General features: G+C 45.4%; 4 protein-coding genes across 5 annotated transcripts; 2 read left to right on the top strand and 2 right to left on the bottom strand.

The window, feature by feature from the left end:
* Window positions 1-240: 240 nt before the first annotated feature.
* On the top strand, window positions 241-1,765 carry Mettl14 (methyltransferase like 14). The gene is made up of 3 exons (XM_017068689.4): window positions 241-402; window positions 484-1,000; window positions 1,058-1,765. The coding sequence occupies exons 1-3, from the start codon at window positions 337-339 to the stop codon at window positions 1,666-1,668; spliced, it is 1,194 nt and encodes a 397-aa protein (XP_016924178.1). The 5' UTR covers window positions 241-336; the 3' UTR covers window positions 1,669-1,765.
* Window positions 1,674-2,966, bottom strand: LOC108005421 (coiled-coil domain-containing protein 97). The gene has a single exon (XM_017068702.4). The coding sequence runs from the start codon at window positions 2,904-2,906 to the stop codon at window positions 1,821-1,823; it is 1,086 nt and encodes a 361-aa protein (XP_016924191.3). The 5' UTR covers window positions 2,907-2,966; the 3' UTR covers window positions 1,674-1,820.
* A 403-nt stretch (window positions 2,967-3,369) lies between these two features.
* Window positions 3,370-9,082, top strand: LOC108020986 (ATP-binding cassette sub-family C member 10). Its single transcript, XM_017089444.4, has 5 exons — window positions 3,370-3,895; window positions 4,500-6,446; window positions 6,513-7,213; window positions 7,271-8,240; window positions 8,303-9,082. Exons 1-5 carry the CDS (start codon window positions 3,535-3,537, stop codon window positions 8,779-8,781), a joined length of 4,458 nt encoding a protein of 1,485 aa, XP_016944933.3. The 5' UTR covers window positions 3,370-3,534; the 3' UTR covers window positions 8,782-9,082.
* mtsh (mitoshell) lies at window positions 8,928-12,841 on the bottom strand. Of its 2 annotated transcripts, XM_070994388.1 has the most exons (8): window positions 12,700-12,841; window positions 12,434-12,514; window positions 11,979-12,362; window positions 11,655-11,916; window positions 9,994-11,164; window positions 9,787-9,933; window positions 9,669-9,696; window positions 8,928-9,507 (listed from the first exon to the last, which is right to left on the bottom strand). In XM_070994388.1, exons 3-8 carry the CDS (start codon window positions 12,325-12,327, stop codon window positions 9,473-9,475), a joined length of 1,992 nt encoding a protein of 663 aa, XP_070850489.1. In that variant the 5' UTR covers window positions 12,328-12,362; window positions 12,434-12,514; window positions 12,700-12,841; the 3' UTR covers window positions 8,928-9,472. The 2 variants fall into 2 exon arrangements, with proteins under 2 accessions (XP_070850489.1, XP_016944934.3); XM_017089445.4 differs by lacking the exon at window positions 9,669-9,696 and having other exon boundaries at window positions 12,700-12,840.
* Between the last annotated feature and the right edge of the window lie 27 nt (window positions 12,842-12,868).

Below are 12,868 nucleotides of genomic sequence, written 5' to 3'. Positions count from 1 at the left end.
TTCGATTGACTAGAGTGGGTAAATTCTATCTATCGATATATGTCTATCAATACAATAAATTTTTACTTTCAAGAGACCAATGTTGTTTAAATTATTAGTAATCATTTTTGTTAAGTTTATAATTATTTAAAACAACTCATATTTTAAGCCTCAGTTGTTAATCAGTAATTGCCCAAATATTTCGAATTAAAGAGGTTCTTATCGATACCGTGTTATACAGTTATCGATACCGCTATGACTAGTTTCCCGTCACTAGACGGCTAGTTTTGTTGTCTTTTTTTATTAGAATTGTGTTTTTTAAAAGCATTTTACTACGTTTGTACTGCATTTACTAGTATGAGCGATGTCCTAAAGAGTTCGCAGGAGCGATCCCGCAAGCGGCGTTTGCTTCTGGCGCAAACTGTAAGTTTTTTATGAACAAACTCTCCAAAATCAATTGGCGTCGTATTAAAAACTCATAAATTATGTATTCCCCCAACTTAGCTGGGTTTGTCGAGCGTAGATGATTTGAAGAAGGTCCTGGGCAATGCAGAGGATATCAACAGCAGTCGCCAGCTGAATCCCGGCGGGCAGCGCGAGGAGGAGGATGGCGGAGCCTCTTCCTCCAAGAAGGCGCCCAATGAAATCATCTACAGGGACTCCTCCACCTTCCTCAAGGGAACCCAGTCTTCCAATCCGCACAATGACTACTGCCAGCACTTTGTGGACACCGGGCAGCGTCCCCAGAACTTTATCCGCGATGTCGGACTAGCTGACCGCTTCGAGGAGTATCCCAAACTGAGGGAACTGATCAAACTAAAGGACAAACTTATCCAGGACACGGCATCTGCTCCCATGTACTTAAAGGCTGACCTCAAATCGCTTGATGTCAAGACCCTGGGTGCCAAGTTTGATGTGATACTGATTGAGCCGCCGCTGGAGGAATACGCCAGGGCAGCTCCCTCGGTGGCCACTGTGGGTGGAGCCCCTCGTGTCTTTTGGAACTGGGATGATATACTTAGTAAGTAGTCAGGTTAACTTCTTTACATGTTAACTAACAACCTTGTTTCTCTGCCAGATTTGGATGTGGGCGAGATTGCGGCCCACCGCTCGTTTGTATTCCTCTGGTGCGGCTCCTCGGAGGGCCTGGACATGGGCCGCAACTGCCTGAAGAAGTGGGGATTCCGCAGGTGCGAGGACATCTGCTGGATACGCACGAATATCAACAAGCCCGGTCACTCGAAGCAACTGGAACCGAAAGCAGTCTTCCAGCGCACCAAAGAGCACTGCCTGATGGGCATCAAGGGAACTGTTCGCCGATCCACCGATGGTGATTTCATCCATGCCAATGTGGACATTGATTTGATCATCTCGGAGGAAGAGGAGTTCGGAAGCTTTGAGAAGCCCATCGAGATCTTTCACATTATTGAGCACTTCTGCTTGGGTCGACGACGTTTGCATCTGTTTGGCAGGGATTCGAGCATCCGACCAGGCTGGTTAACAGTGGGTCCGGAACTGACAAACTCGAATTTCAACTCCGAGCTGTATCAAACGTACTTCGCCGAGGCACCGGCCACGGGATGCACCAGTAGGATTGAGCTCCTGAGGCCCAAGAGTCCTCCGCCGAATAGCAAGGTCTTGAGGGGAAGGGGACGCGGTTTTCCACGCGGTCGTGGCAGGCCAAGATAACCAGATTTTTACTCAACAACTGCATGTATTCTAGTGTCTAAGATCAAAATTTGTTAAGGCTAAGAATAAGATTAAGATTAAAGACTATTGCTGCAGAGTGTTGAGTATCCTTTAAAAGGTTTTCTTCTACAGATATTGATATTTATCATACACTAGTGCTGCAGACTGTGGTGATTGCTTAGATGCCTCATGTAGATGTCCAGCTCATCTTCGCTGGAGACCTCTCTCTCCTCAGCAGCGTGCTCCTTTAGTTCCTCTTCATCATCGCTGTCCTCGAAATAGGCATCTTCCTCATCCTGCTCAATTTGCTTCAGATCGTCCAGCAAAGTGTTATCATCCACGGCTGTGTAATCAAAATCCTTGTCCTCACCACTCAGAAAGCGTTCCTTCATTACGCTCAGGAACTCGTTGCGTAGCAACTCCCGCTCTCCAGGATTATAGTATTCCGGCGTGGAGATCTTTGTTATGTTGGCGGGAACTCGAACTTCAGCATTTCGACTTGTTGAGCAGGCAACGGGTTCATCGTCCTCAAAGCCACCCCATTGCTTTCGGCAGGCTACTGGGACTTCAAAGTCTGCGGGAGGGACATGTTCACTCCTGACCTCCACTTGCTTTTCTTTCTCCTGCTGAGTTTCTTCTAGCAATTCATCCCTTTGCTTCTTTTCCAGCGTGTGCATTAGTATTCCCGAGAAAGTGGTGTTCCTGACATCGTAGCTATCCCGGGCTTTCTTTTCCGCCTCCGTTAGGTATTGACCCACCAGCTCCTGGTAGAGATCGGGAGCCCTTTGCATCATCTCGTGCTCGCTAAAGTATTCTCCCTTGTCCAGGAGCTGCTGCATGGCGTGGTATCTTCGATTCTTAATGCAAACTGAACGAGTGCTAAGTTTCCTCCGGAAATCCTCCAGCAGCAGGCACATCTCCTCCAGATTCTCATCGGGTTTGATGGGTTCCTTGACGGCCAGATCCTGGAAGGAGCCCAATTGTCTGACATTTAGGTGGGCTCCAAATCGAATGAGGAAGTTCTCGCGGTTCTTTTCGAAGACATCTCGTGCGATTTCTTGTTTTTCCTCGAGAGGAATTTCCGGGTCATCAATTTGCTGAGACTTGAAGACTATATTATTGTTTTCGGCCAGCGATTTGAAGATGTCCATTAGCTCCGGGGGAAGTTGTGGTCTTGGAAAGGTGCTTGCGTTGCCCTGGTTCTCCTCATCCCCCTCAGCTTCGTTTCCAGTCGTCATAATTGTTTACGCAAATTGCACAAAAGTGTGAAATAAAATGTAAACAAATGCTTCTTCTTGCTAGGGCGTAAATGCCATTCACAGCGAATTGGCAGGGGTATTCCCGTTTCACGAAACATTTTGGAGAGTTCAAAATCTGTCTATTTTTAAAAGTGGAGTTGTGTATTTAATAACTGTTAATTTAGTAAATATTATTTACTGGAAAAATATATATAAATTAAGAAATTAATATCAAATAGGGGGCTTTACATTATTCCTGCTCAAAAATAAAATAAGTAAGGATACAAATTGTGCACTAAAATTAAAAAAATGTTTTATATTTTATTGAGCATTAAACAACAACTGTTTTAAAACACAGAACATTAATATCTATATTGTTCAAATTTCGAGAGAAAATGAAAACGGGAACACATTCCCACAACTTCCATCATCGTTTTGAAAGCTGGCAACCCTGCGGCTCCTCATAGCGGCTGTATTTTTATTACGAACTTTATCTGAAGTCGAATTGTTGTGTTTATCGCTTTGTTTAACGCCACTCTGTGGTTTAGTGGTGCAAATGTGCAGCCAGCGATGACTAACTAAGCGGAAGACCGAGGAATCCCCTTCAGTCTAGTGGAAATTGATCAAGATGTCGTCTATTGATTGGGGCGACTTTGCCTGGAACTGGACACAGTTCTGTCCCACGGGACTGAGGCCGTTCGCCAACGAGACCAACGATCTGCTGCCCTGCTTCCAGAAGATCCTGCTCCAGCTGCCCATCTACACTATCTTCGCCGCCATATCCGCCTACAATTTCGGCAATCAGTCGCGTCCCGTCATCCGGAATGGATTGCAGCTGCGGATGTTGTGGCTCCGGGCCTTCCTGGCCATTGTTCTAGCCCTGCTGCCCGTGGCCAAGGTGTTTGCCTTCCACCAGCAGGGCGTTGAACTGTTCGCGGTCGATCTGCTGGTGGTTAGTGCCGAGTGCATTATGTGGGTGGTTCACAGCGGTGAGTGTGCGGTTTCCATTTCTCCGGGGTTTACATACCTCGATTCAATACCTTAAGTACCTATGCCCGTATGCCTGGGCACGTTCCGGGTTTTCCTTTGTCCGATTGCAGTTTTATAATAATATAGTAAAATGTATAGATACTATATATATTATAGAATGTATTCTGGATAGCAGCATTTTGTTTTGATCTGTTTAGATTGGTTTTTAATATTTTTTATATATTAGCTATCTATCCAATTGTATAAACCAATAAGACTTTAATATTTCTCAAATACATCCTATCCCCCTATCCGTTCTTGAATAACAAAATTTAATTGCATTAAAAAACAGTATTAACAGTTATAGTTTTACACAATTGAGTTCAGAAACAGAGAAAATAGAACTTAAGTAACAATATTTGCTTTCTTTGGTTTCTTTATTAAACTGAACAAATAAAAACTCGTTCACAGTTGTCTTTTAAACAAAACCTTATGTGATTTCTTAAGGAAAAAATAAATTATTCATTAAGTAAAGCTAATAATTTGCCATAAAAAGATAACACTTAAGCAATCATTTACGACCCCTTCTTTAATCAGCTTTCCTCTTTTCTTCGCCACCCACAGGTTTCCTATTGACAGCTCGTCAATATGGAGAGCTTAGTCACCGGGGATCGCTGCTAATCAATGTGGTCTGGCTCACAGTGGTGGTTCTGGATGCGGTGTGGCTGCGAACAAGTCGCCACTTCGACTGGTGGCCCTGGAGCCTGGCCACATTGCTGTGTGACCTCCTGTTTGGAGCCACCTTGATACCCAAAGGATGTGCTGTATACACCAGCTTGCACAGAGGAAGATCCTCGGCCAGAGAGGATGAGGCTCTGCTAGCCCAGAGATATACATACTTCCAGTTCGATCTGAATGAGGGCCACTTGGGTCATGCCCAGGATGAAGCCAACTTGGGATCGCGCTTCCTCTTCCATTGGGTTCAGCCCCTAATCGCGAAAGGAGTGGCTGGCAAGCTGAGGAAGATTGAGGATCTGTTTGATCTACCCGATGCCCTGAATATCACGCGACTGAGTGAGAGGTTGCACCTAGCCCTGTCGCAATCCCAGAGTTTGTGGAGAGCCCTGCACAGATGCTTCGGCGTGGAGTTTTATCTCATAGGAATCCTAAGATTGATCGCCGATTTGAGTGGCTTTGCAGGTCCCTTACTGCTCGGAGGACTTCTCAGGCAGGATCACACGGACCCCAATCAGGTGTATTACTATGCCCTGGGTCTATTTGGCAGCACATTGCTGTCGGCTGTTTGTGCCACCCACTTCGACTGGCGCATGGCTATGGTTTCCATGAAAATGCGAGTGGGAGTTATCAACTCCATATACAGAAAAGCGTTGGAGGCGAGGGGTTTGAAGGAATCCAAACCAGACATGCTAAATCTCATGTCAACGGACACGGATAGGATAGTAAACTCTTGCATTAGTTTCCACTTCTTTTGGAGCATTCCCTTTAAGCTGTTCACCACATTGTACCTGCTGTATCTTCAACTGGGCGCAGCTTTTCTTGCGGGCGTAGCATTTGCCGCTCTGCTGATTCCAATTAATAGATGGCTAGCCAAACGAATTGGCATATATTCAAGTGGTTTGATGACCGCCAAAGATGCCAGGCTGTCTGCCACCACGGAAACAATGCAGGGAGCCAAGCAGGTCAAAATCAATGCTTGGGAGGATATATTCATCACCAAGATTCGAGGACTTCGCCAGGAGGAGCTGCGATTCTTGTCGAAGAGGAAGTACCTGGATGCCATGTGTGTCTACTTCTGGGCCACGACTCCAGTGCTTATGTGCCTGCTCACCTTTGGAGTATCCGTGCTAATGGGAAACCAGCTTATAGCATCTACTACCTACACCAGCGTGGCCTTGCTTTATATGCTTATTGGACCGTTGAATGCCTTTCCATGGGTGCTCAATGGTTTAATTGAAGCCTGGGTTTCCATTAAAAGAGTGCAGCAACTGATGGATGTGCCCAACTTGGATTACTCCTCCTACTACAATCCTATAATTAGAGGAAGTGGTGGATCTGGACCAGAAGACGCTCCTTTGGATGCCCCAAAGGCCAGTGTGCTGCAAATGAAATGCGCTAGTTTCTGTCACGAAAGCGAGGAGAACACATCCCCGACCGCGTTCCGCTTGAAAGACATAAATGTGGATATCAAGGCGGGCCAGCTCGTGTGCATCGAGGGTCCTGTGGGAGGTGGCAAAAGCAGTTTTTTATCTGCTATAGTGGCCAATCTGCAGTGCATCGATGGCGAGGTGTGCGTCCAGGAACTGACGACTGGATTTGGTTACGTAACCCAGTCACCGTGGCTGCAAAGAGGCACCATCAGGGATAACATCGTATGGGGCGCACAGTTTGATGAGCAGTGGTATAAAACTGTTTTGCATGCATGTGCCTTGGAGGAGGATCTGCAAATCCTTGGAGGTGATCTCATTGGCGTGGGTGAGAACGGAAGAACCCTTTCTGGTGGACAAAGGGCTAGAGTGGCACTAGCTAGGGCTGTTTATCAGGATAAGAAAGGTAAGCTGTACACCAATATATTTCAAAATGATTCTAACTAATATATCTAACTTTTCTTTCTGATAGTCTACCTTCTGGACGATGTGCTCTCCTCCTTAGACGCCCATGTGTCCAGACACATTATCAAACACTGTATTCTGCGACTGCTTAAGCACAAAACACGAATTGTGGTCACACGAAGCATTCAGTTATTCTTCCACGCCAATCAGATTCTCCAAGTGAAGGATGGTCAACTTCTTCCCAGTGAATACATGACTCAGAGCATTGATTTAAGTCTGGATGAAGAGGCGGATGATGAGCATGAGGAAGCAGTCAGGCGGCGTTCAGTGGAGTTATCCAACCAGGATGACAAGAAGAGTGTGGACAGTCTGCTTGTGGAGGAATCTAGAGAGTACGGACATCTCTCAGGGGACGTTTTTAGCTGCTATTGGAAGGCAGTTACATCTCCACTGGCCTTTACTGTATTACTCTCTGTATTATTGATGCAATTGACAAGGAATCTAAGTGATGCCTGGCTAGCTTATTGGGTCACTGAAACTACTTTGGATCCACATTCGAATGACACTTCCTTGGATCATGAATTGATGGGAGCTGCGTTGGGGAATGACACTGGATCGGGTCACACGACAAGATTCTATTTGAGCATCTTCACCGCCATAGCTGTGAGTAATTCCTTGGTGACTCTGGCCAGGGCGTTTCTCTTTGCCTACGCTGGAATAAAGGCGGCCATCTTTATGCACGAAAAGCTCCTGAAGAAAGTTATGTTTGTGAGTAGTTTGGCTATAAAACATAAAGAAAGTAAATATTAATACCATATATTCCAGGCCAAATTCAATTTCTTCGACATTACCTCTGTGGGTCGCATTCTGAACCGCTTCTCATCCGATACCAACACGGTGGACGACTCCCTGCCCTTTATCTTGAATATTCTATTGGCTCAACTTGCTGGCTTAGTAGGAGCTTTGTGTGTCAGCCTGTATGCGATGCCTTGGCTGGGACTGGTGATCATTCCCATGGTACCAATCTACCTGAACTTACAGCAGCGGTATCGCCACGCCTCCAGAGACATCAAGCGGTTGTCAAGTAATGCAATGTCACCGCTCTACACGCACTTTACCGAGACGCTTCAGGGATTGACGACGATTAGAAGTATGCGAGCTAGTCCCAGATTTCAAAGAGACTTCCAGGTGAAGCTCGAGGAGAGCATTAAAGCCCAGTTAACACAATCGGCCGCTCAGCAATGGCTAGCTCTGCGACTCCAGCTGCTGGGAACACTTCTGGTCGGAGGAGCAGGTCTACTGGCAGCCATTACGGCCTCTCACACAACGAATCCCGGCTTGGTGGGTCTGTGCATCTCATATGCTCTCTCCATAACTGGCCAATTGGGCGATCTCCTTCATGCTGTCGCTGAAACGGAGCAGGAATTGGTTGCAGTGGAGCGGATCGATCAGTATCTGCAGCTGGAGGAAGAGCAGAATGCCTCCGGAAGTGCTGAGCCTCCATTTGGTTGGCCTACACAAGGAGTTCTGAGCTTCAGGGAAGTCCAACTAAGCTACAGAGAACACTTGGCACCTGCCTTGAGAGGTGTATCCTTCCAAACCGAAGCCTTCGAGCGGATTGGCATCGTGGGACGCACTGGAGCTGGCAAAACATCAGTCTTAGCTGCTCTCCTGCGAGTGGCACCCTTGTCCCAAGGAGAGATTCGATTGGATCAGGTGAATCTGAAAACTCTGGCTCTAAGTGTGCTAAGAGAACGGATAGGGGTTATCACCCAGGAGCCCTTCCTCTTCGAGGGTCAGTATAAAGTTTATTAGACGCGTTATATTTTATAAATAAAAACCTTTACCCTTCCTCAGGCACCGTGCGTGAAAATCTGGATCCGCGTCATGGTTTCCACGACTCGGAAATCTGGCATGCGATTAAGAACTCGGCAGCGGCCACTCTTCTTGTCCAGCAATTGGGTGGACTAGATGGAAAAGTGGAATCGTGCGGCAACAATCTCTCCGCTGGTCAAAGGCAACTTCTGTGCTTGGCCAGGGCTCTTCTCAAAAACGCCAAGGTGGTGGCCATTGATGAGGGTACATCCAACCTGGACGACGAATCGGATCTGAGCATTCAGCAGGCCTTACGGAATGCCTTCAAGAGTTGTACACTCCTTTTCATTGCCCACCGCCTGCGCGGTCTCAATGCCATGGATCGGATTATAGTACTGGACGATGGACGGATCTGTGAGGAAGGCAAACCTCAGGAATTGGCCTCCAATAGCGCAACTATTTTTCATGGAATGCTACTCGCCCAGGACATTAATCCCGAGGATTTCGTCAGACCGCATTAGCACCAAGTACAGTTTATTAACTACCAATTGTACATAAGTCAATTGTTATACGATTTTATTTATTATTCTGTTTAATTTGTGTTCCTAATGTACGATTCCATTTTGAGTTCCCTTAACAATTAAGAAATCGATACAAACTAACAATATTTGTTCTAGATTTATTTTGATTGTACAAATATGATTTTTGTTTGACAAACTATCTTTGTAGTGAATTTAACCAAGTAGTTAAATCCGTACAAAATGTACAGAATATGTTACATAATATATACTATATTACAAAATATAGGTTTGGTTTTGATCACATGCTTGACTAGTTGTTGCAAACGAAAAACAGATGTTGAATCTTAGGAATTAGGCAATTTTAAAGTTTTGCGAATCAGACTTGAGACCTTTTTAGACTTAGATTAAGTTGGAAATTTTTGTAAGTCACTGCAGTTCGCCTGATTGACTCTTAGTAGGTTTCGCAATTAAATTCCTATAAATTCTACTTAACTAGATTTTTAACATTTAACAAGCCGCTTGAGTAGGGCCAACTTCTGTGGAAAAATGAAAAGAATACATGTGTTGGAGATTCTTCGCTTAGATTTCGTAGTTGAAAAGCTTCTCGCCTGGTCGGCCCATGATGTGATCGTATTGGTTGGGCAAATGCGGTGGCTTGGACAGCATACCATTCACAGAGCGCTCGTAGAGATCAATGTAATGCATGAGGTTCTCGTCCGAATACATCTATGGATTTAATAAAATATGGAATCAGTAAAGCATAATGGCGGGGTTTTTGTAAATATTAATTATCGTGTGCTGGTTAACGTGTTATATATGAGATTAGTGCCCGAATGAGACCAGCGATTAGTACATTAGTCCATTTAATGGCATACTCATACTGATACCTTGGCTTGGATCAACTCTTTCCTTGACCTATAAAAGCAGCATCGGAGAATAATCGAAAACAAATGTAGAAATGTAGAGTATATGGCAGGGTGCTGCAAGGAATCAAACCTTCGGTACCTTTAAATAGCACCGCACTGCGAAGGCGATGCGGCGGAGATCGTGAATGGCCTGGTAAACATGTTGGTAGGAGGCACTCTCGCACTGCTGAATGATGGCTCGTACATCTATAAAATCGTCCTGGCATAGCTCGAAGAAATCGGGGTACTGGAAAAGTAATTGGGGGATACAAATAGGTAGTCTGGGGCTTTAACTAAGACTACTGACATAGTTGCGGGTGAACTGCTTCTTAAAGAAACGCTCCAGGTGCTCGAGCTCCAGAACTTCCTCGCTGAACTCGTACAGCTGGCGGGTGACCTCCCTCCCGATCAGGCTAAATGGATTGGTATAAGACCTCACATCTCTTATACGCTCCGGCTCTGGCTCTGGACGAGGCATCGGAGATGGATCTTTACGAATCTCCGGAGGTGGATCTTCACGAACCTCCGGAGCTGGCGGCGGCAGGGCCTTTGGAGCAGCCTTCCTCTGCCATTGGGACTCCCCGTACGGATCCTTTGGTTTCAAGGGCTCCAATTGCTTGGTCTCCTTCTGCAGTGGTTGATAGGTCCCAGTCTTCAAGTAGGTACCATTAGCATCTACATTGCGTTGGGTTTCCTCCGAGTCCTCGATCATGGTGTACAAATAGTTGAGGTTCAATGCACACTTGGGTTTGTAGAGCGCCGAGCAGGGCTCTTGAACTTCTGAGAAGGATTTCCCTATACCATTGTGATTCCTGGGAGTGCTATAGGCACTTGGACCTTGTCCATTGGTCAATGCCTGGTGCTTTTGACCAAAACTGCTGCTATCGTTGCTGTCTATTAGACTCCTCAATGAGCTACTAGTGTTCACGTTAACGTTTATCAGAGCGTTTTCTTTTGCCGAAAAGCTGTTCTTCTGCTTCAGCAGCAGTTCATCCAGACTCACAAAGGATTTGATGATCATCTGCACAAGGGTCAAGGTGGAAACCTGCCAGGCATCAAAGGTGGCCATGAAACCCATTGGCAGTTCATCCTTAATCTTGTTCAAACCCTCGGGGGTGTTGTAGACATAGCCTTTCAGGATAACCCAGGCATTCACAATGCGAGTAAAGACGAAAATGAAGTCCTTAACAGCCCAGGCGATTCCCTGGGAGTTGATGTTGGGCAGCACGCCATCCGGACGCAGGAGATCCTGCTTCAAGCGAGCACAGAGGGTATCGATCTTCTTAAAGCACGGACGGTTGCGATGGGCATTGGCCAGACGTTCGGCTATCTCGCTGCCCTGCAGTGAGATCCTGGTAATGTCGTGGAGGCGCTGCTCATGCAAGAGCACCTCCGAGTTGCGCAGTAAATTCTGGACCCGCAACCCATCGCCGGCTCCGGTCTCCAAAGAACTAATGCTCGATTCGTCGGGAGCAAAGCTAAAACATTTGATTTTTTATCATAAGTAGGTATTTCATAACAAGTTTTTGATATTTTAAGCTATTTGGGACGGAATTATACCCAAAGCTCTGAAGCTGTAGCTTTATTTTACCAGAAAAATGATGAGAACTTATGTTTATTATTGGATAGATTAAGAAAGACTTTTTCATAATATGTTAAGGTTTAAAATGTTAAAGGACTGAAGGACAAACACAGAACTACAAAAGTTTTGGCACTCTTCGAAAGAACAAATTACATAGTTTTAAAAAAAGGGTATTGAAACTGAGAAGGGCACACATTTTGGAAAATTTAGAAATAAGAAACGTTGGAAATATGGTTTTCTTTAAATAACTAAATATATAAAGGACTGTAAAGCTTTATTCAGATATTTTCGTTTACTTATGATAATGATTTTCAAAATGTAGAATATAGGAACTTTTGTTGTAATGATATATTATGGGATAGTCTACACAACTGAAGAGAACTCACTTATCCTTAAACAGAACTGGTTCTGGCTTCTTTAACTCGGAGCGAGATAGTTCCAGGCCCATATCCACCTGGGTGCCCACATCGCAGCAGAGCTTAACGGGCGTCTGGGTCTGGGTTTGGGTGGTACAGAACGTCTTGGGCGGCGGAGCTGGAGTGCAACATGGATAGTACTGTGGCACATAGTAGCCAGCCATGTTGCAACAGGCGGTGGCCGAGGCACGAGCGCAATACACCTGACCCTGCCCATAGGCGTTCATGGAGGCTGGCAAGAATTTGGAATAAATGAAATACTGGATATAGAGGAATTATCAGAACTGGAGTTACCGGAGCTGGCTGCGTAGTACTGCACACCCGGCATGGGCACGTAGGTCACATGTTGGGGATTCACAGTTGGGGGCTGTGGAGGAGGCACCGGCGGGTTGTGATGGCAGTGCCCATGGGCATTTCCGGTCACAATGGGGCAATTGGCAGTACCTGGTATAAACACCGCGGACGGAGCTGGCGTGGCTACCGACCAGGAGCTCTGTTCCTGCACAAAGACATCGGTGACCATGCGATTGCGATCCAAATAGGTTTGCTGGTAGGTCGACTGCTGGTGCATCGACTGCAAGGTCACCGAGGGCACTTGGTAATAGTTCATGGTTATGCCAGAAGTTGCGTCTATGTACAGCATGAAGAACAAAAACCGAAAGCAAAAACAGGAAAACTCTAAAATAGTTTGAGGTTAGCTTTCTAGCACCCTTCGCTTGTGAATTTTTTAATCCTCTTCAGAAACTTACAAGATTGAAATCTGGGTATCTCCTGTTTATTCAGTGGCAGGTTGTCTTGAAGTCTCGACCAAACAGAAGACCGTCCGCTCCCTAGAAAGTCAGAGAAGAAAAGGAATTATTTTTCAAAAACGACAGCCAGAGTTGCCAAGCACTCATTAAAGTCATTGCCATTTCTTCTTCTTCCTATCGCATGCTTTTAGTATGACCATAAACCATGGGATTGAGGTGGGGGACCAGATTTAAAAGTGGCGTGGCTAAAACTATTAAAACTCTACCTTGTATTTTAAATTATGAAATGGTTAGTGGAAAAATCTAAACAGCCAATCATACAAAATGACGAGGAATTTTTACGGAGTAATTTTACTACTTTTCACAAGTGTTATTGAAAGCAAAAAAATTTTCTTCGTTTGAAAGAAATCTTGAAAATAACATGAACTCCACAGT

Source organism: Drosophila suzukii, chromosome 2L (assembly GCF_043229965.1).
Source record: "Drosophila suzukii chromosome 2L, CBGP_Dsuzu_IsoJpt1.0, whole genome shotgun sequence".
Classification (NCBI taxonomy): Eukaryota; Metazoa; Arthropoda; class Insecta; order Diptera; family Drosophilidae; genus Drosophila; species Drosophila suzukii.
This window is presented reverse-complemented; position numbering and strand designations above follow the sequence as displayed.

Bases quoted from the DNA above. Each gene is read 5' to 3' on its own strand.
- Mettl14 (XM_017068689.4), top strand. From the start codon at position 337: ATGAGCGATGTCCTAAAGAGTTCGCAGGAGCGATCCCGCAAGCGGCGT. The intron at 403-483 runs GTAAGTTTTTTA...CCCCCAACTTAG, and splicing joins GTTTGCTTCTGGCGCAAACT to CTGGGTTTGTCGAGCGTAGA. The intron at 1,001-1,057 runs GTAAGTAGTCAG...TTTCTCTGCCAG, and splicing joins GAACTGGGATGATATACTTA to ATTTGGATGTGGGCGAGATT.
- LOC108005421 (XM_017068702.4), bottom strand. From the start codon at position 2,906: ATGACGACTGGAAACGAAGCTGAGGGGGATGAGGAGAACCAGGGCAAC.
- LOC108020986 (XM_017089444.4), top strand. From the start codon at position 3,535: ATGTCGTCTATTGATTGGGGCGACTTTGCCTGGAACTGGACACAGTTC. The intron at 6,447-6,512 runs GTAAGCTGTACA...TCTTTCTGATAG, and splicing joins TGTTTATCAGGATAAGAAAG to TCTACCTTCTGGACGATGTG. The intron at 7,214-7,270 runs GTGAGTAGTTTG...CATATATTCCAG, and splicing joins TCCTGAAGAAAGTTATGTTT to GCCAAATTCAATTTCTTCGA.
- mtsh (XM_017089445.4), bottom strand. From the start codon at position 12,327: ATGCTGTACATAGACGCAACTTCTGGCATAACCATGAACTATTACCAA. The intron at 11,917-11,978 runs GTAACTCCAGTT...AATTCTTGCCAG, and splicing joins GTACTACGCAGCCAGCTCCG to CCTCCATGAACGCCTATGGG. The intron at 11,165-11,654 runs GTGAGTTCTCTT...CAAATGTTTTAG, and splicing joins CCAGTTCTGTTTAAGGATAA to CTTTGCTCCCGACGAATCGA.